This window comes from Ischnura elegans, chromosome 10 (assembly GCF_921293095.1).
Source record: "Ischnura elegans chromosome 10, ioIscEleg1.1, whole genome shotgun sequence".
NCBI classification, from domain to species: domain Eukaryota; kingdom Metazoa; phylum Arthropoda; class Insecta; order Odonata; family Coenagrionidae; genus Ischnura; species Ischnura elegans.
This window is the reverse complement of record NC_060255.1, coordinates 104,494,473-104,510,067: the sequence shown is the minus strand read 5'-3', so window position 1 is coordinate 104,510,067 and position 15,595 is coordinate 104,494,473. Positions and strand designations below refer to the sequence as shown.

At 42.3% G+C, this 15,595-nt stretch overlaps 1 protein-coding gene across 1 annotated transcript in view; it reads right to left on the bottom strand.

The window, feature by feature from the left end:
- The window catches only part of LOC124166600, a 102,397-nt gene extending 87,100 nt beyond the window's left edge, over window positions 1-15,297 (bottom strand). The window contains exon 1 of the mRNA XM_046544192.1: window positions 15,031-15,297. Coding sequence (XP_046400148.1) covers window positions 15,031-15,130 — 100 coding nt within the window. The 5' untranslated portion in view covers window positions 15,131-15,297. The remainder of the gene's footprint in view (window positions 1-15,030) is intronic.
- Between the last annotated feature and the right edge of the window lie 298 nt (window positions 15,298-15,595).

Here is a 15,595-nt window from a genome sequence, read left to right as displayed (position 1 = left end):
GATGAGTTTGGAAATGGAGCGCAGCGCTTTATCTATCCCTTCACAGAATCCGATACAATGGCCAAAATAGTTGAATCAAACTTCGTACGAGGTAGTATATTTCCATTAAAATCCAATTACGTCTGTCCTTATTTTGACAAATACGCATGAAATAATTAAGTATAATTGAGAAGGGGCAATTTTGATCAGTCCTACTTAATTCCTACGCAATGGGATCGATCTACTCAATGAGAATATCCTAACCTGCTTCGAAACTTGAGTCTCTAATGCTGACAATAACGAAAAAATAAAAACCAGAAACTATTCTTCCTTCAATTCCGAATTCCTTCTAGCCAAATCAAAAATAAGATATTTTCCCATGTAGCCTGAAAACTTCAAAACTTATTATTCAACATGTCTCCAACCATCGGATGAAACATAAATCTATTATCAATAGATTATAATTCTGAAATACTATAAATGAACTTGTAAAGCAACCCATTCTGGTCCATATTACCCCAAAAATACACGGCTTACGAAGAGCTGATGAGATGATCGTTAAGTAAGAGTTTAAAGAAAATGGTTAGTGAAGAGTCTGATTTGGTGCGTAGCGCTTTACAGTGCGGAAACGTGGGCACTAAGGAAGGAGGACGAGAGAAGACAGGAGGCATTCGAGGTGTGGGTGTGGAGAAGGATAACGTGAAGTGGACGGAGAGGAGGAGAAACGGAGAGGCGGCTTTTATATGAGATACATGGGAGAGAGGTTTGGTTGGAGTAAGTAACGGGCGGAGAGGGGATGATGATAAGGGTGTTATGAGGGTAGAATGTTGGGTAAACGAGGAAGAGGGAGGAAGAGGATAATATTTATATAGACTGAGAAGGAATGGGTTTTATTTAGAATTGAATGTGCTATTCCAAGTTGGGTAGGTACACAGAACGGGATTATTTTTAAAATACTCTATGAGCTGATGAGAGGATCGTTAAGTAAGAGTTTAAAGAAAATGGTTAGTGAAGAGTCTGATTTGGTGTGTAGCGCTTTAAGGTGCGGAAACGTGGACACTTAGGAAGGAGGACGAGAGAAGACTGGAGGCATTCGAGATGTGGATGTTGTGAAGAATGGAGAGGGTTAAGTGGACGGAGAGGAGGAGGAACGGCGAAGGGCTGGACATGGTGGGTGAGGAGGGGCAGCTTTTATATGAAATACGGAGGAGACAGAAGGTATGGATGCAGCGAGTACTTAGCAGGGAAGGGATGATGAAAACAGTGTTAGAGGGTAGAATGTTAGGAGGAACGAGAGAGATGACAGCGTAGAATACGATTCATGATTGTATCTTAATTTTCCGCAAAATTTGGAACGCTCTGCCGTCAGCGACGTGAGTGGCGACACTGGCAAATCAATTTTAACGACCGCACGCGGACAAAATCGCACGTGGTTTCCTTGATTGTCTGACGGCTTCCGTGACGGTTGGTATCAATGTTATTATCAGTGTTAAATGACATGATTTCAAAGAACATGGTCGCATTATCTAATTTTGACCGATACATTAATATCGGCAAAAGTAACGTGTAAATAGATTACGGGGTGAGTACACTTTCGGGAACATCAATGTTTATTACTTCCCCAGCAAGACGTTCACGAAATGTTTCATTAAATATTTAAGTGTAGCACTGAAGCGGAAATCCTTCGCTTACAAGGTCGAAAATTTAACATAATGAATTTTCCCAATGATTTTACCGGTCTGCAGCTCAAACACGTCGACAAATGCTCCCGCACTCGAGCTGACACTTGTACTCCGCTTAATTTACCATTTGCATCCAGGACTCTCAGCCGGTGACAGTGCTGCCTCCACCGGTCATTGCATTCGCGACAGCGTTGCTCGCTATGAATCCCAACAGATCCGAAGGGAAAAGCCATTTCCCAGACGTCGTCATAAATATTCGGTCGAGCGCTCGCAATGGAAGACGCTTCGCAGCCGTCTTTTGTTTTCCCCCAGTCGCCGCCAGCTGATTGGTGGTCGCCTTATAAGGGAAAAACGAGAGGGAATCGAAATCCTGTCTCTGAAACGTCCAGTTTGAACGGGACGAGAGATCATTGCGGCAAAGAGACGCAAAAGCCATGCACGATATCCACCATCTTGAACAGATAAACACATTTTCAATCTACTCGTAGGTTATTCCATTCAAATGAATTCAGGCTATGTAAGGTGAGGGGTCAAAATCTCGAATACTTATACATCTCAAAAGATTAAGTTGAAGACTTGCATAAATAATTTACGTTATTAATTTATTTAAGAAAATGCTGCACGTAAACTTACCCGGTCAAGGTAGCCTCGTTTACTCATCATTCCAAAATTCTTTTCAACATCCCCTACCCGCCCAGTCCATACCTTCGGTCTCCTTCGTATTTCATATAAAAGCTGCCCCTCCTCACCCACCATGTCCAGCACTTCGTCGTTTCTCTTCCTCCCCATCCACTTCACCATCTCCATTCTTCTCAAAACCCACATCTCGAATGCCTCCAGCCTTCACTCGTCCTCCTTCCTAAGTCAACATGCTGTCGCACCGTAAAGCGCTGATAATACTCTTCCTAACCTCGCAGGCATAAAAAAACCGCCAAAAAAGACTATTTTTGCGAGATTGGGGAAAATGGTCAATTTTAAAATTACTACCACTAGAACTATAAAAAGGAACTATAACCTCGAAATTTTCTTTACTTCGAAGTAAATTCGTATTATTTACACCGATTATCAGGAAAAATAGGTGAGAAATTGAAGAGGGGAAGATATATTTCTCAATCGCAAAAAACAAACCACAAAATTGTTTCAGCTTAGGAAATTTAAAAAACGTAAAAATTAAGAACCAAATTAATTAATTGCTCTATGAAATACAGTAGGTATTTTTGTACAACTTTGTACGCAGTCTGCACATGCACGGATGCGATGGAGACGTTCCGCGCCAATTCGGACTAAACGGCAAAAACACTTCGTGTCTGCGATTTCTATACATATCGGTCGATTACAGCACATTTACATGGATGCGCAAAGTCACAACACTCATTGGCTATCAAATCAAAACTTCAAATGTACCTACTATTCCCGCTGTCTATTTAAAAATCTACTATTTAACTTTAAGTTCTTAGTAAAAATGCAACTTGTTGGCCTCGGAAGTCAGTTGGTTCCCGCGCAGGAAAGCGAATGGACGTTCGGGGCTAGGGGCACGGTGATCCACTGAAACCAATCCATCCCAACTTGTCTATGGAGGAGAAATGCAAAGCCAAATTTTATGCATAAATTGAAGATGTTGACAATGTTGAATAAATAGGAGTGAAATTTACACAAAATATTAACCCAATCCAAGTTTGAGTGAAATAAGGCTTGAAAAATGCTCTTGAAATCATACATTACGCTTAGATTGGTGTAAAATAATGCATGAATAATATTTTGTAAATTTTCGAACTGCATTGCAAACTTTGGCGCAATGTTGCAGAGAACCACGTGATTTATCTATCGCGTCTGCAGACGATCTTTGAATTTTTGCCAAGATTTAGACGTGAATGAAATGAATCTCTCCTGCTGTCATATACACAGTATCATAATAGATCGATTGAAATTAAAGCCGAAACGTCTTCGGAATAGGGGGTCCTCAATGCGGTTGGATACGGACTACACACTCCTACTATTACATTCGCCGAGAGAATGTATATCAATGGTTCGAATGGGCGACTTATGGTTAATATCGTATTATATAATTGACATTTAGGTGTGCAATTAAAAAGAAGATGAATAACTTTTGAAGAAAAGCTCAAAATAAAATTAACACAATCACTTCGCATTTGATTAACTAGTAGCAGAAGTGGTAGATCGTTGTTTTCCTACGTCTAGAACGATATAAAGCTTTTCAAAAATAAATATGTAACTTCGAAAATTTATAAAAAGCATTATCAAGGGTGCCAAGACAAGAAAATACCGCAAATTGTGATAAAAAAGGGGCCATTATGAGTTGGTTGCAATGGCTTCCGCGTTGAGTCGCTGATGCTCATATGGTTCATCGGATTCCACCGCGGCGTGATAAGTTCACGTTGGGTCCCGCCATAATCCCTCAAGTCGCTGGCGGTATTGCCCAATTGTTTCAGACTCGCACAGTTTTTACAGTCATTAGAGTCTGAGGATAAATGTAATTTTTCACGCGAATAATTTACAAAAAATAGAAATTTAATTCATAATTGAAGAGCACAAATGTTTGCAATGATCCGACTCTTTTAAGAATTGAAATAGCATAATAAATAAGGTAGCAATACAGCGGCTGTAAAAATTAAGTCGATTTCCGCGTCAACTGAAATCGACCAACTTAACTCAACAAATATGCAAGGTTGAAATCGATTCTGACTTCAAATGTACTATTCCCGCTGTCTATTTAAAAATCTACTATTTAGCTTTAAGTTCTTAGCAAAAATAAACTTAACCCGAGAGTAGTCGCGCCTAACGTGTAGCCTTACGTGGTCGCTGCGGGTCACTCTGACCCGCACTAAAAGAAATTGTTTTATAGCTTAATTTACATTTTTGTTTTTTTTGTAACTTTATACATTTCAGTTCCAAGGTATATAAACTCAAACCATGTGTTTAAAACAAACATTTTATCACTTTTATATTTTTTTCGGAATTAAAGAAAAAGTATCACAAAAAATGAGATTTTTGTCATAGTACAAGATTTTTAGTAATTTTACGGCTAACTAGCTTACTTACAATAATTTTTCACTCTTTAATATTGAACATAGGTTATAAAGAAATAAAAAAATATTATATGGCTTATTTTTATAAGGAACAATTTTCAAGTTATTGAAGCATGAAAATGTTGTACAAATTTTCTTCAAAAAAAAACGAAATATCAATGAGCCATGGTTTATCACAAAGATAAAAAGTATACTTCAACTCTTACTTCATAATATTTTTTCCAATAAGAACTAATATATATTTCCACAAATTTATGTCACTACAAATTTCCAGTTATTGGTTTAGTTGCATCCCAAAGTCAGTATAGTTGAGGTATTTTGGCCACGAGTGAACCTACAAAACCCACAATTTTATTGATTAGATACACAAATTTATTTTTTATAAAAGCACATCAAAACTTTCAGGTGTAAAAAGATTGTGTAGTCCCTATGTGTATAATATAAAAAACACCATTACACTAATATACACTAACTTACGCTCACAGTTATAAAAAAGACTTGCACACTTTTTGACAACGCTAATGGTCGCTGCGGGTCAGGGTGACACGCACATGTACGCCTAGGTCAACAAACGAGCGGAAACTGAAGAAACTCAACAGGGTATGTTAGGAGGGTTTTAGAGAAACAGCTACACGGAAAGTGAAGACCGTTCGTTACTTTGTACATTCAGGACAGATGTAAATAGTTGTGTGCGGGTCGGAGCGACCCGCGGCGACCACTCCCGGGTTAAGAATTCGGAGTCTAGGCCTGGTTTCGAGGCACCGTGAATGACTTGTCAGTCAAATGAGTCGTAAGTCGCCTTTTTAAAAATGCGATGTTGAGGGCTCTCACGAGACGACTGCAGTTTTCGTCAAATAAAGGGAAGTCCCCGAGATAAGTAAACGTTATGTGAGCGAAAATTGTCCTAAAAGTGGATATACTTTGCCTTCGTTTGCAGTTTTGTCAGGACACGGGGGAATATTTATGGAGGTGGCAAACGCTCTTCACTGGAAAGGAAACCGATTGTGCTGAAGCTGCCCTGCCACTGAGTTCCCAAAACTTATAAAAAAAATAGGCCGAACAATTACGAGCAGCGTCGACTAAAAAAGCCGGAGTAGCTGTAAAAAGCTGTACCAGTGAGACGAAAACCCACTTCGACAAACCAATCGACATCTGAAATTTAAAAAAATGGCGCACACGTTTCCGAAGTGAGCGTAAATAAATTAGAAAAAATGTGAGAACAATTCAGGCAGTTGTTAAAATTTGCTGTTCAGTAAAAGAACTGCTCTATGTTCACTCTTATTATTTCATTTTCAAAGGAATATTATTGCCTCAAGTGGCAATTTTCTAAAATGTTTTCTTTTTTTTCCCTTAACATTTTCATTTCCACCATTATCATTAAGTCAGTATATTTTTTTAACATCTGCTGTATTTATTAAGAGTAAAACTCCCTGCCGTCGGCTGATGCAAACAGACGGAAACAATGTGGAGCTAAGGGGAAGTTAAGAAATTGGGTGCTTCAGCGAAAGTGTTTTAATCTTCGGGCGATTGAAGATATGGCATTCGAGGGATGACATTCACGGCCATCGCTCGTTGAAGTTTGACCGCGATCCGAAGAAGAAGATGGAGGGTTGGGAAGTGGGCAAATTGCAGGAGCAGCAGGGGCGAGCGAGCGAGCTAGCCCTCCTCCATCATGATGGACGGTGAGGATGACTTATTGGCGCGCAGTCACACCTACGAATGCATTCGCGGCACACCGATAGCAAAAGCCCTTCACGCGTACCATTTCCATAAAACCCGGCCATTCGAATCCCCAGCGGAAACCTATCAACAATGAAATTTATTGGCCCCGAAGTCACGAGGTTCCCGCACGACAATACGCTAAAATATGCAGAGCAAGTGACCGAGGGCCTGTTCACCAGTCATGTGCAAAGCGATCCGTCCAAATGGCAAACCATCCCAACGTTTGAACGCTGAGGGGACGCGCACTGCATTTTCTCAGGCAGTACCTACCATTTGCATCTACATTCCTTTTCATAGGTGGCGTTAAACACGAGAGTGCGCAGGTCGCCTACGGAGGTCTTTCAATTTTTCATACCCGCATCCGAAGGGAGGGCGCACAAATCAATTGCAAACAACATGCTCCGGCCGAGCAATTACCGACTTCTCATCCTAGAATAAAATAAAATTACTTTGTTCTATTCCACACTTTATTTTAAATAGCACGGCCAGGGTTTCAGCATCTAATGCTATCAGGTAATGAGATGTTGAAACCCAGGTCGTGCTTATAATAAAGTGCTCGTATTTAAAATAAAGTGTGGAATAGAACAAAGTAATTTTATTTTATTTTATGATGAAGCAGTTCCACAAAGTAACGCCTGAGACCGTGTCTTATATTAAAAAAGACTTATCATCCCTCTCATCTCCTTTCCCTGCCAGTTATGCCACCCGCTATAGACGAAGTACAGAAGAGGTTTGGTCGATATTGAATTCACGGTAAAACTAGCGTGAAACTTTGCGATACGCAGTGTCGCATTCCATTATTTAATGCGCTTTGCGACCCTCTTTTACTATCTCTAAATGTTAATTGCGGAAGATGACACATCGGAATGAAATATAACTTGGATAAACAAATATGGAATTGAGGAGTTAACTCCGCAAAACTACACGATGCGACTAAGAGACAGTTCAACTCAATTTCGGCAGTTTCCTACTATACTTCGGCGGAAGAATTATAGATGTCCAATCCACGCTAATTGTTTTCCATGAGCGCCCCGAAGCTGAGAAGATAATTTTAACGTTATTCCGAATCCATATCGATTGATATTTTTTCTCCAATCCGGCATCAAGTTGCTGAGGTTGGCGGACACCATTCCTTCAAGCAAAATGGTTGTTTCTTTGGAAGAAGTACAATGATAATCATATAAATGATGATATTCCATGATAATGATTTAAATGCCGTCGTTTTTCCAGTCATTCATGAATGGCATATTGTGCCGATTTTTCTCTGAAATTTCTTATTTTTTTCCTATATGCATTGCCAAAAATACAAGTTTCGCGTCTTGCAGGAAGGCTTGCGTTTCCTTCATGAGAATATAAAGAATTTAAAGCGCACATGAAGATAATACAAATAGTCTTCTGCCGCCATTAAAAGTGTAAAATTAAGGATCAATCCTTCGACAATTTCAGGATTGTTGCCTGACAGGGTAATCAGAGGGAAGCATGGCGTATTTGAAAGTGGTACGGATAAATTCAGAGAGTTGTCGCCGACTTCAATTCGAAATAAGGTGCTATAATAAGTTTAACTTTCGGGCCGGAGCCCACATACCCCATCTGGAGAGAATATCCGGAGGTGGCAGCCGAAATTATATTTCCCTCGACAACAGCCAATGGGAGGCCCTCTAACATAATTGGGTAAACTAATCCCTTAATTACAATATAATTTTCACGCACAGGTATAGGTATGGCGGCAATGGCATCTCAAACGATGACGTCATCATTTTGAGGGATGTCAGCAATGACAGGGATTATCGGCGCCCCTATTTCCATATTGTATTGCCATCACGCCATTAGCCACTTGAGTACACGTGAAATACTGTGGCAGCAGCCAATCAGCGGCGCCCGAGACCACAAGCATACTGATTGCGGCGACGCCATTGAGCTTGATTTTTACGAACATCCCTAGAAAATGATTTAATGCTTTAATTGTACTTGCAGCCAAGTGCGTATCCAGGATTGTATTCAGGGGGAGGGGGACTGATAGGCAAACTGTCTTCTCACATTTGGGATTAATAACAATATTCAACAATTTCGGTCGAGAATCGAGAATCCGTGATGCATTATGCAAAACGAATTATAATGATAACCATTTAAAAAATCTTGGCTATTTCTTAAGCGTCCGGGGGGGGGAGTCCCGTACCCCTTCCCCAAATCCACCTATATGCTGGCAGCACACATTACAATTAGAAATACTGACATATCTTAGCCCTCTACCGGCATCTGCCCGTGTAAAACAGAAGACCAATTACACACTCATTACGCAACAGTAAACATCAAGGACTCATGAAATGATCGCTCGATATAAAAAATTAGGGCTTAAAATATCACTTTCCCTATCGCTGTAAATCATAGTTGAAATGATAAGAGATCTCTGGGTTGAAACGCACAGGGGCCGGGAACAACGCCCGCGCTCCCGGGTAGCGGTTTGGATGGGAAGACAAAAGGAAAGAGGCGCCGCCGCGATGGGAGCCCGACGACGCCTCTGGGGTAGCGAAAGGGCTGGAAGGGAGGGACGGGGTAAACACTATAGAAGGGGAAAGGGCCCACTAAATAGCGAAACCAGGCAACAGCCATTAATGTGACAACGATTTTGGTGGATTTTCTTTCTAAAGAGTAAAACCCATCGAAAAAATCGTTAAATAGTTGAAATGATTTAAAAAAATGAAACGAGACTCCAGGGCGGGCTCGCAAGGATACGCTCCTGGGACAGGGTCTGTAAGAGCGAGCTTCTCACCTCTGCACCGCAGAAGGGGGAGGACAGGATGGAGAAAGGAAGGAGGCGCCGCCGCGATAGGAGCCCGACGACGCCTCCTGGGACAGAATAGGGAAGGAACGAGGAATCCCGCACCGTCACAAAGGCGGGCGGGTCCCACCATTAGCAAAACCAGGAAAACCATTGCTGTGCCAGCGATTTTAGAGGATTATTCTATGATTAAACCGCTAGATAGTTGAAATGATCAATGTGTTCGGGGGTCCAGGGCGGATCCCCGCAAGGATACCCCTCGAGGACCGGGAACCAAGTCTGAGACTTATACGCCCGAGCCTCTCGAGAGGGGGAGGACAGATAGGAACAAAGGATAGAGGCATCGCCGCGATTAGAGCCCGACGACGCCTCAGGGAAAGGACGGGGAAGGAAGGACGGGACGAGGAGTCCTGCACCGTCACAAGGCGGGCAGGTCCTACTATAAGCGAAACCAAGCAATATGCAATTAATATTCTAACGACCTTGGGGGATTATTCTACGAGGAAGAATAATCCAACGATCAAATCGTTAGATAGTTGAAATGATCAGTGGACATGCCCGTAAAAAATGGACGAGTGATCCAGGCTTCCCCCTACGGGTGATCGTTCCTCCAAGCGTAGTTATGTAACGGTGGCCGATATAAATTGCGGTTGGATATTTAGAGAAGGAAGTCCTCTGTTGACCATCAACGTCGGAGAAATGAGAGAGCACTTCCGGAAGACAGCCGACCAATGGAGGCCGGGGGATTCGCCGAGGGGGCTGCGAAGGGTCACGTCGCGTCGTCTGTCTCCTAAGGGCACCGTTCACCCAGAGAGAAGACGGGAGCGCGAGGTCCCTTCAAGAATGTCACGGTTTTCACGTCAAGGGAATCACGGAAGGAAGTGAAGGATTTGAAAGGGTCGGCATAACGAACGTACGTGTCGTGGAATTCAGTGCATTGTGACGAGGAAATGAGAGCAACGGACATTTGGAGGAGCAAAAACATGATGGAATGGACAGCGAAAAAGGCGCTGAAAATTTCAACTCCCGAAATTAGGCGCGTGAAATACCTACTTGATTGCATTTCGGATGACTCAATCGGTCAGGGGCGGATCCAGGATTTCTTTCTGGGGGCAAGGGGGCAAGCAAGGCCGTATCCAGGATTTTATTCTGGGGGGCACAAGGATACCTCGTAATACAAAACGAACGCAATGATAATGGGACCGTATTAAAAATCTTGAATATTTTTAAGGGTCTGGGGGGGCACGTGCCCCCCCCCCCTAGATACGACTATGCAGTCGGAGATTTTTCTTCGTCGGTGATGATTTGATCGCACTACTTCAACGTCAACTGATAGATTTAAAAACAAAAGAAAACTCACATATCCAAGTACTTATGTCTGACGAGAAGTTTGGCCTCGCTGAGTTGGTTGTTTTTTACGTCCTCAAATACGTGATATTAGCAAAAAGAGGCAACACAGTAAGATAATCATTTCTAGGCAGTATCGAATTAGCTGAATTTTGGCGAAAACGGTCCTAAAATAAATTTAAAAACGTCAATTAAAATTGTCATGAGTAAAAGAAAATACATGGATACTAGTCATTGTCTTCAATGCGCCCTGTCAAATGGCGCGCAAATCCAAAGAACTGCGAGATGTTGGCTGACTTCGCTCTTCTTTGACAAGGTAATACGAAACAAATAACATACATTTGGAAATAAGCAATTACCACCCTTCCCCCTCACTTCACGATATTTCTCGCGTCGATAATGTCATCTCAATGCGCGCAGGTAGGAATAGTTAATTTTACAAGTTAACACTATGTACATTAAATAAATTTTACAAAGAGAATGGTTATTTTTTTTTCAAATTAATATTATATTTTATCGAATGCTGATGACTATGATTTGAGCAACGGATTACATCTTATAACTGATCATCTTGATTTTTTTAGGGTACGCAGACTAGACACTGCTAAACATTTTCCCGTGTAACGAATATAACACCTGAGAAAATCATTAAAATTTTGAACACGGAGCCAAAACTGAAATGGCATAAACCTAGAGAACGTGATGAACCTGATGGGTCTGCCTGCGAGCATTTGTTTCTAACAAATCATAGTTTTTCTGCTAGCATTTGTTTGTTTGTTGTAAGCTGTCGATTCGATTGGAAATATCGCTTCAATCAATTGTGAAACGAAGATGGAAGAGAATCTGGAGTTCAATGCAATATTCAACGGGTATTTACTTTCATAAAAGTTTACATTTCTCGTGGTAAAAATGAAATCGGTGTTTGAAAGTTTGCTTCGGCTCTTGGTTACTGCGCATCCCTCGCGCGCACCCTAGTTAATATTTCCTCCGAAGAGAGGTATTTACGACCGTGGAGGCGTTGCCACGATCACCTGATGTAAACAAAAGCCTCCATCTTCCCCTCGCGAGGTACTCCACCCCAACGGAACACGTCAAGTGGCAATGTGGTGCAATATTCAGGCTAGCCAAGTGACGATGAGGAGTTGGATGAGAAAATCAGTTGGTGTGCCGCGGCGTGGAGGCCATACGAGTGAGTAACAGCTGGAAGAACTATCAGGAGCGCAGAGAGAACCCGCCGAACAATCAACACCAAGGCCTACATTCAAAGATCACTTGCATTTCAATTATTAGGTAGATCGATAAAAAATATCAGATATAATTATTCGTAACACAAAAAATAATAGTTTATATTGTCAATACCTATAGTCTTTACTTTTTGATATTTTCCATTTTGGAAAATAAACTCACTGAACTGCGTAAAGTTCACGATACCTGTATAGTAGTCAAAATCAGGTAGACGTTGTTTTGTCACTGGGACCATAAAATGTCGATTAAATATATAAAACTAGGCATCTTTATTTTTCATAACAGAATTAAATTGAAATAACAAATTATAGATAATAAAAACATAATGTAACCTACTAAATAGCTAAGATTTCAAGGATCACAAAAAATTAATGCAACACATGTTCAAATTATAAGTTTTTTCTGCTCACAGAAACGCAAATACATGCGCAAAAATATTCATCCTTCACTTCCAAGTGGTTGGTTTTGGTGATTTGAACGGTCTCACATGCACAGCACGTAATCGTGGCGGCGAATCAATCGAATGGGTGCTGCTGTGGTTATCAAAAGATATCAAACCATGCCAAAACATTAAAATACCGCATTCAATTCGAGAAAGACGACAATGGCGATCATTTCAAGTTTCACTGGAAGAGCGTGCGATTGTTGTCAGGGCAGTCTGTTTCATTATCAAATGTAACAACAGGATTCGCATCCCTTCACCCTTTTCAGTATTCGGTGCAGATGAGAAGACACAACGGAAGAAAGGAATGTCCCGAACACACACCGAAATGCCGAGGGTACACAGAACGGAGGGAAAGACCCCTATCCACACCAATGATGTGCTTTCGAACGCGGCAACAATGTTTTTGTATGCGTGTTGTAATACGCAACGCTGAAATCGTAGCATGAAAAGCTTTATTTGGATATTGTTGTCGTATATTTTACCTTCATAATCTCTGAGAGAAAATGGTGATTAAGTACTGTTTGAAGAAGAAAAATACATGACAAGTGTACCTAATATTTGTCACCACAGTTCACTGAAAATTGGCAGCTAAAGAGACGATAGTAGGTATACGTCGTCGGAAGGTGTGGGTAAGGTAAGGTGAACCTAAGTTATAATAAAAAATAAGCAAACCTTATTGCATTATACACTGAAAATAAATTTGAAATTAAAATGAATAGGATGGTACTAGAAGACGATTGACAGTACATCGATTGCTCCCAGCGGCGGGTAGTAAAGTACTTCAATGCTACAACTCTTCTTCATTTCGTGGGGGGAGGGGTGGTAAAACCCCTGAACCTCACTTATATCCACGCCCCTGATAGTAGTGGCTGTATAATTATTTCAAGGGACCCTCTCCGTTTACCCGGCGCTGCTCTTAGCACTGGGCAGGCTGCGTCTGGCGGCGGATCAACAAGCGGTGGCGACAGACAGCTCCTAGCTCGTTGTTGATGCGGATGATCGCGTCGCCAAGGGGCGGAAGTGGCCGAAGCGAAGATTATATCGCACGGACATTGTCGGCTGATGCGATTCGAAAGATGGATCCACGCGCCATCCATCGAGTCGCTCCATCCACCGACCGTGTTCGGAAATATCGAGGGATCGGATATTTCTACACAAACATGGATGGACAATTACCTCAGGCAGTGACGATGTAACCCTTATCTTGGTCTGGGTAAGAAAGTTCACCCGACACTAAACCACAGGTAACCTTAACATTTACGGGTTCGATTTTTCAGAATGTTTTTATATCCAATCATAAAAAACTTTCAGCATTTCTCCAATTTATTTGTTTTCAAGAGCAAACCGAGTGTCACTAACTTATAAATATCAGGTGCAGTACCTGATTCAGGCATCCCATCAATATATTCACATGGATGTGGGGAGTGCTCATATTCAGTTTATTTCCCATTCACCACCTACACTTCGAGGTTTTACATTGGGAATATCCGCATCTACATCGTACTCTGACAGTAGTAATTTCAGGGTATTTGCGAGCAGAATATGACTTAAGACGGCCTCGGTGACGCAGGGGTAAAGTCCCCGACAGCTAACCTAGAGGTCGCGGGTTCGAATTCCGCCTGGGTGGCTTGACCGTCACCCAGGGCATGGATGCTTGTGAATGTCAATAAAGTAAATTGTAAGAGAGGATAATGTCGTCCTAAATTCGCTTGAATAGTAAAGACGAAATTATTTTTATTAAGTATCCGAAGGCTATTTCATCCGGCAAATGAAACCTCGTAAGTATTTTCCTTTCAATATATTTAGTCATATATTGGTCTGCATTATTTATATATGAGGAAAACAAACATTTGGCCACAAGACAAAACACGCGTCTCTTATGGTAAAAGAAAGCTTTGCTTTTTTATTTCAGGAGACCGTATAGCGTTACGACATTCGAGAGACGTGCGTGAAACTACGCCCTGTCAAACTGTACTGAGTTGTCTCTGAGAGGCTTAAAGGCAAGTACATAATGACACTCCCAATGGCAGTTGCATGTCCGTTGTAAAGAAGTTTAAGGCGCCAGGTGACTAATTTATGGCAGAACGAAGAATAATTGTATGTTCTACGAGTGTTTCATTCGGCAGCGCAAAGAGAAAAAGGTTTCATCGGGCAGGTGTACACTCATACTCCAGACTTCAGCGAGAGGGAGGGAGGGGGGCTGTCATTCCAGGAACGCGCCATTCCAGACGCATCTGAAACAAAGACCAACGTCATTACGAAACGCCGCGGTCCATGTCGGACACACTTACAACAGATCGGTCAAAGCGTCCGCAATCGCATCAAATAAATCGGTACTCGCTTATTCAGATAAACAAAGATACCTACTTCGAAAGTGAAGAATTGAGTACTTGCGAGTACAAGGAATCGTTTGGATGTATCGCCGGTACCATCGCAAGATAAGAAATAATTAAATACACCTAGGAAACTGGAGAAGAAGGGATTGTCCAGGGAAGTAGATAAAGCTGAGAATAGTGAGTTTAAGAATCATTATCGGAAGTGAATATCGCATGCACAAAGTAATCGCAACTCAGTACTCGATACTGACATGAACCGCGATTGTTCTGTGCTCGATGACGGAAATCATTTGACGAGATCGCGACGTTCCGGGGCCAACAGAACGGCCAGAGGACAAAAAATAATAGGCCGAACCTGAAAGCGAATAAAGAGCAGAGCGAGTGTCGTGTGAACGCGACATCCGCTGCGCTGAGCCGCTGGAGTGTGGGTTGGAATGTTCAGACTCACCGAAGAAATCCTCCCAGCTGAGCGATCCTTCATCGTCCGAAGAATCGTCCAAGCGACTTCCGCCAGCCACGCCCTCTCTCATGGCCGACACATATCGCATGCTATTGTATCCACACGGCAAACAAACACAAGCACTGCACTGTACACGGCACAAACAGCGAGCAAGGCGGACTGCAAACCACAGCGCACACAACAACGCACAACCTTAGCGGCCTCCTCCCTCCGTCCACGGCGAAGGACGCAAACACACTGCTGCCGTCGAGGAGCTGGCTGGCTGCTACAACAACTTCCCCTCTCGCCCCTGGGTCTGCCATCTTGTCCGCCGCCGTCTCCCTCCCCTCCGCCCACGCGACACAGCCAACAAACAGCGGGAGCGCCCACACGACGCGATGCTAGTCCCCCTGGCGGCCGACTTCGCAATCGCGTGGGTGAACGAACGGAACAGATGGTCGCCAGTATCTGCTTACATCTTCAATCTGGAAGGACAACATGAAACGGATCAAGCGAATCAATGTAAGGGCATATCCTCCCTGGTTAATATCCTTGCTTTGGTCCGCAGCAGTCT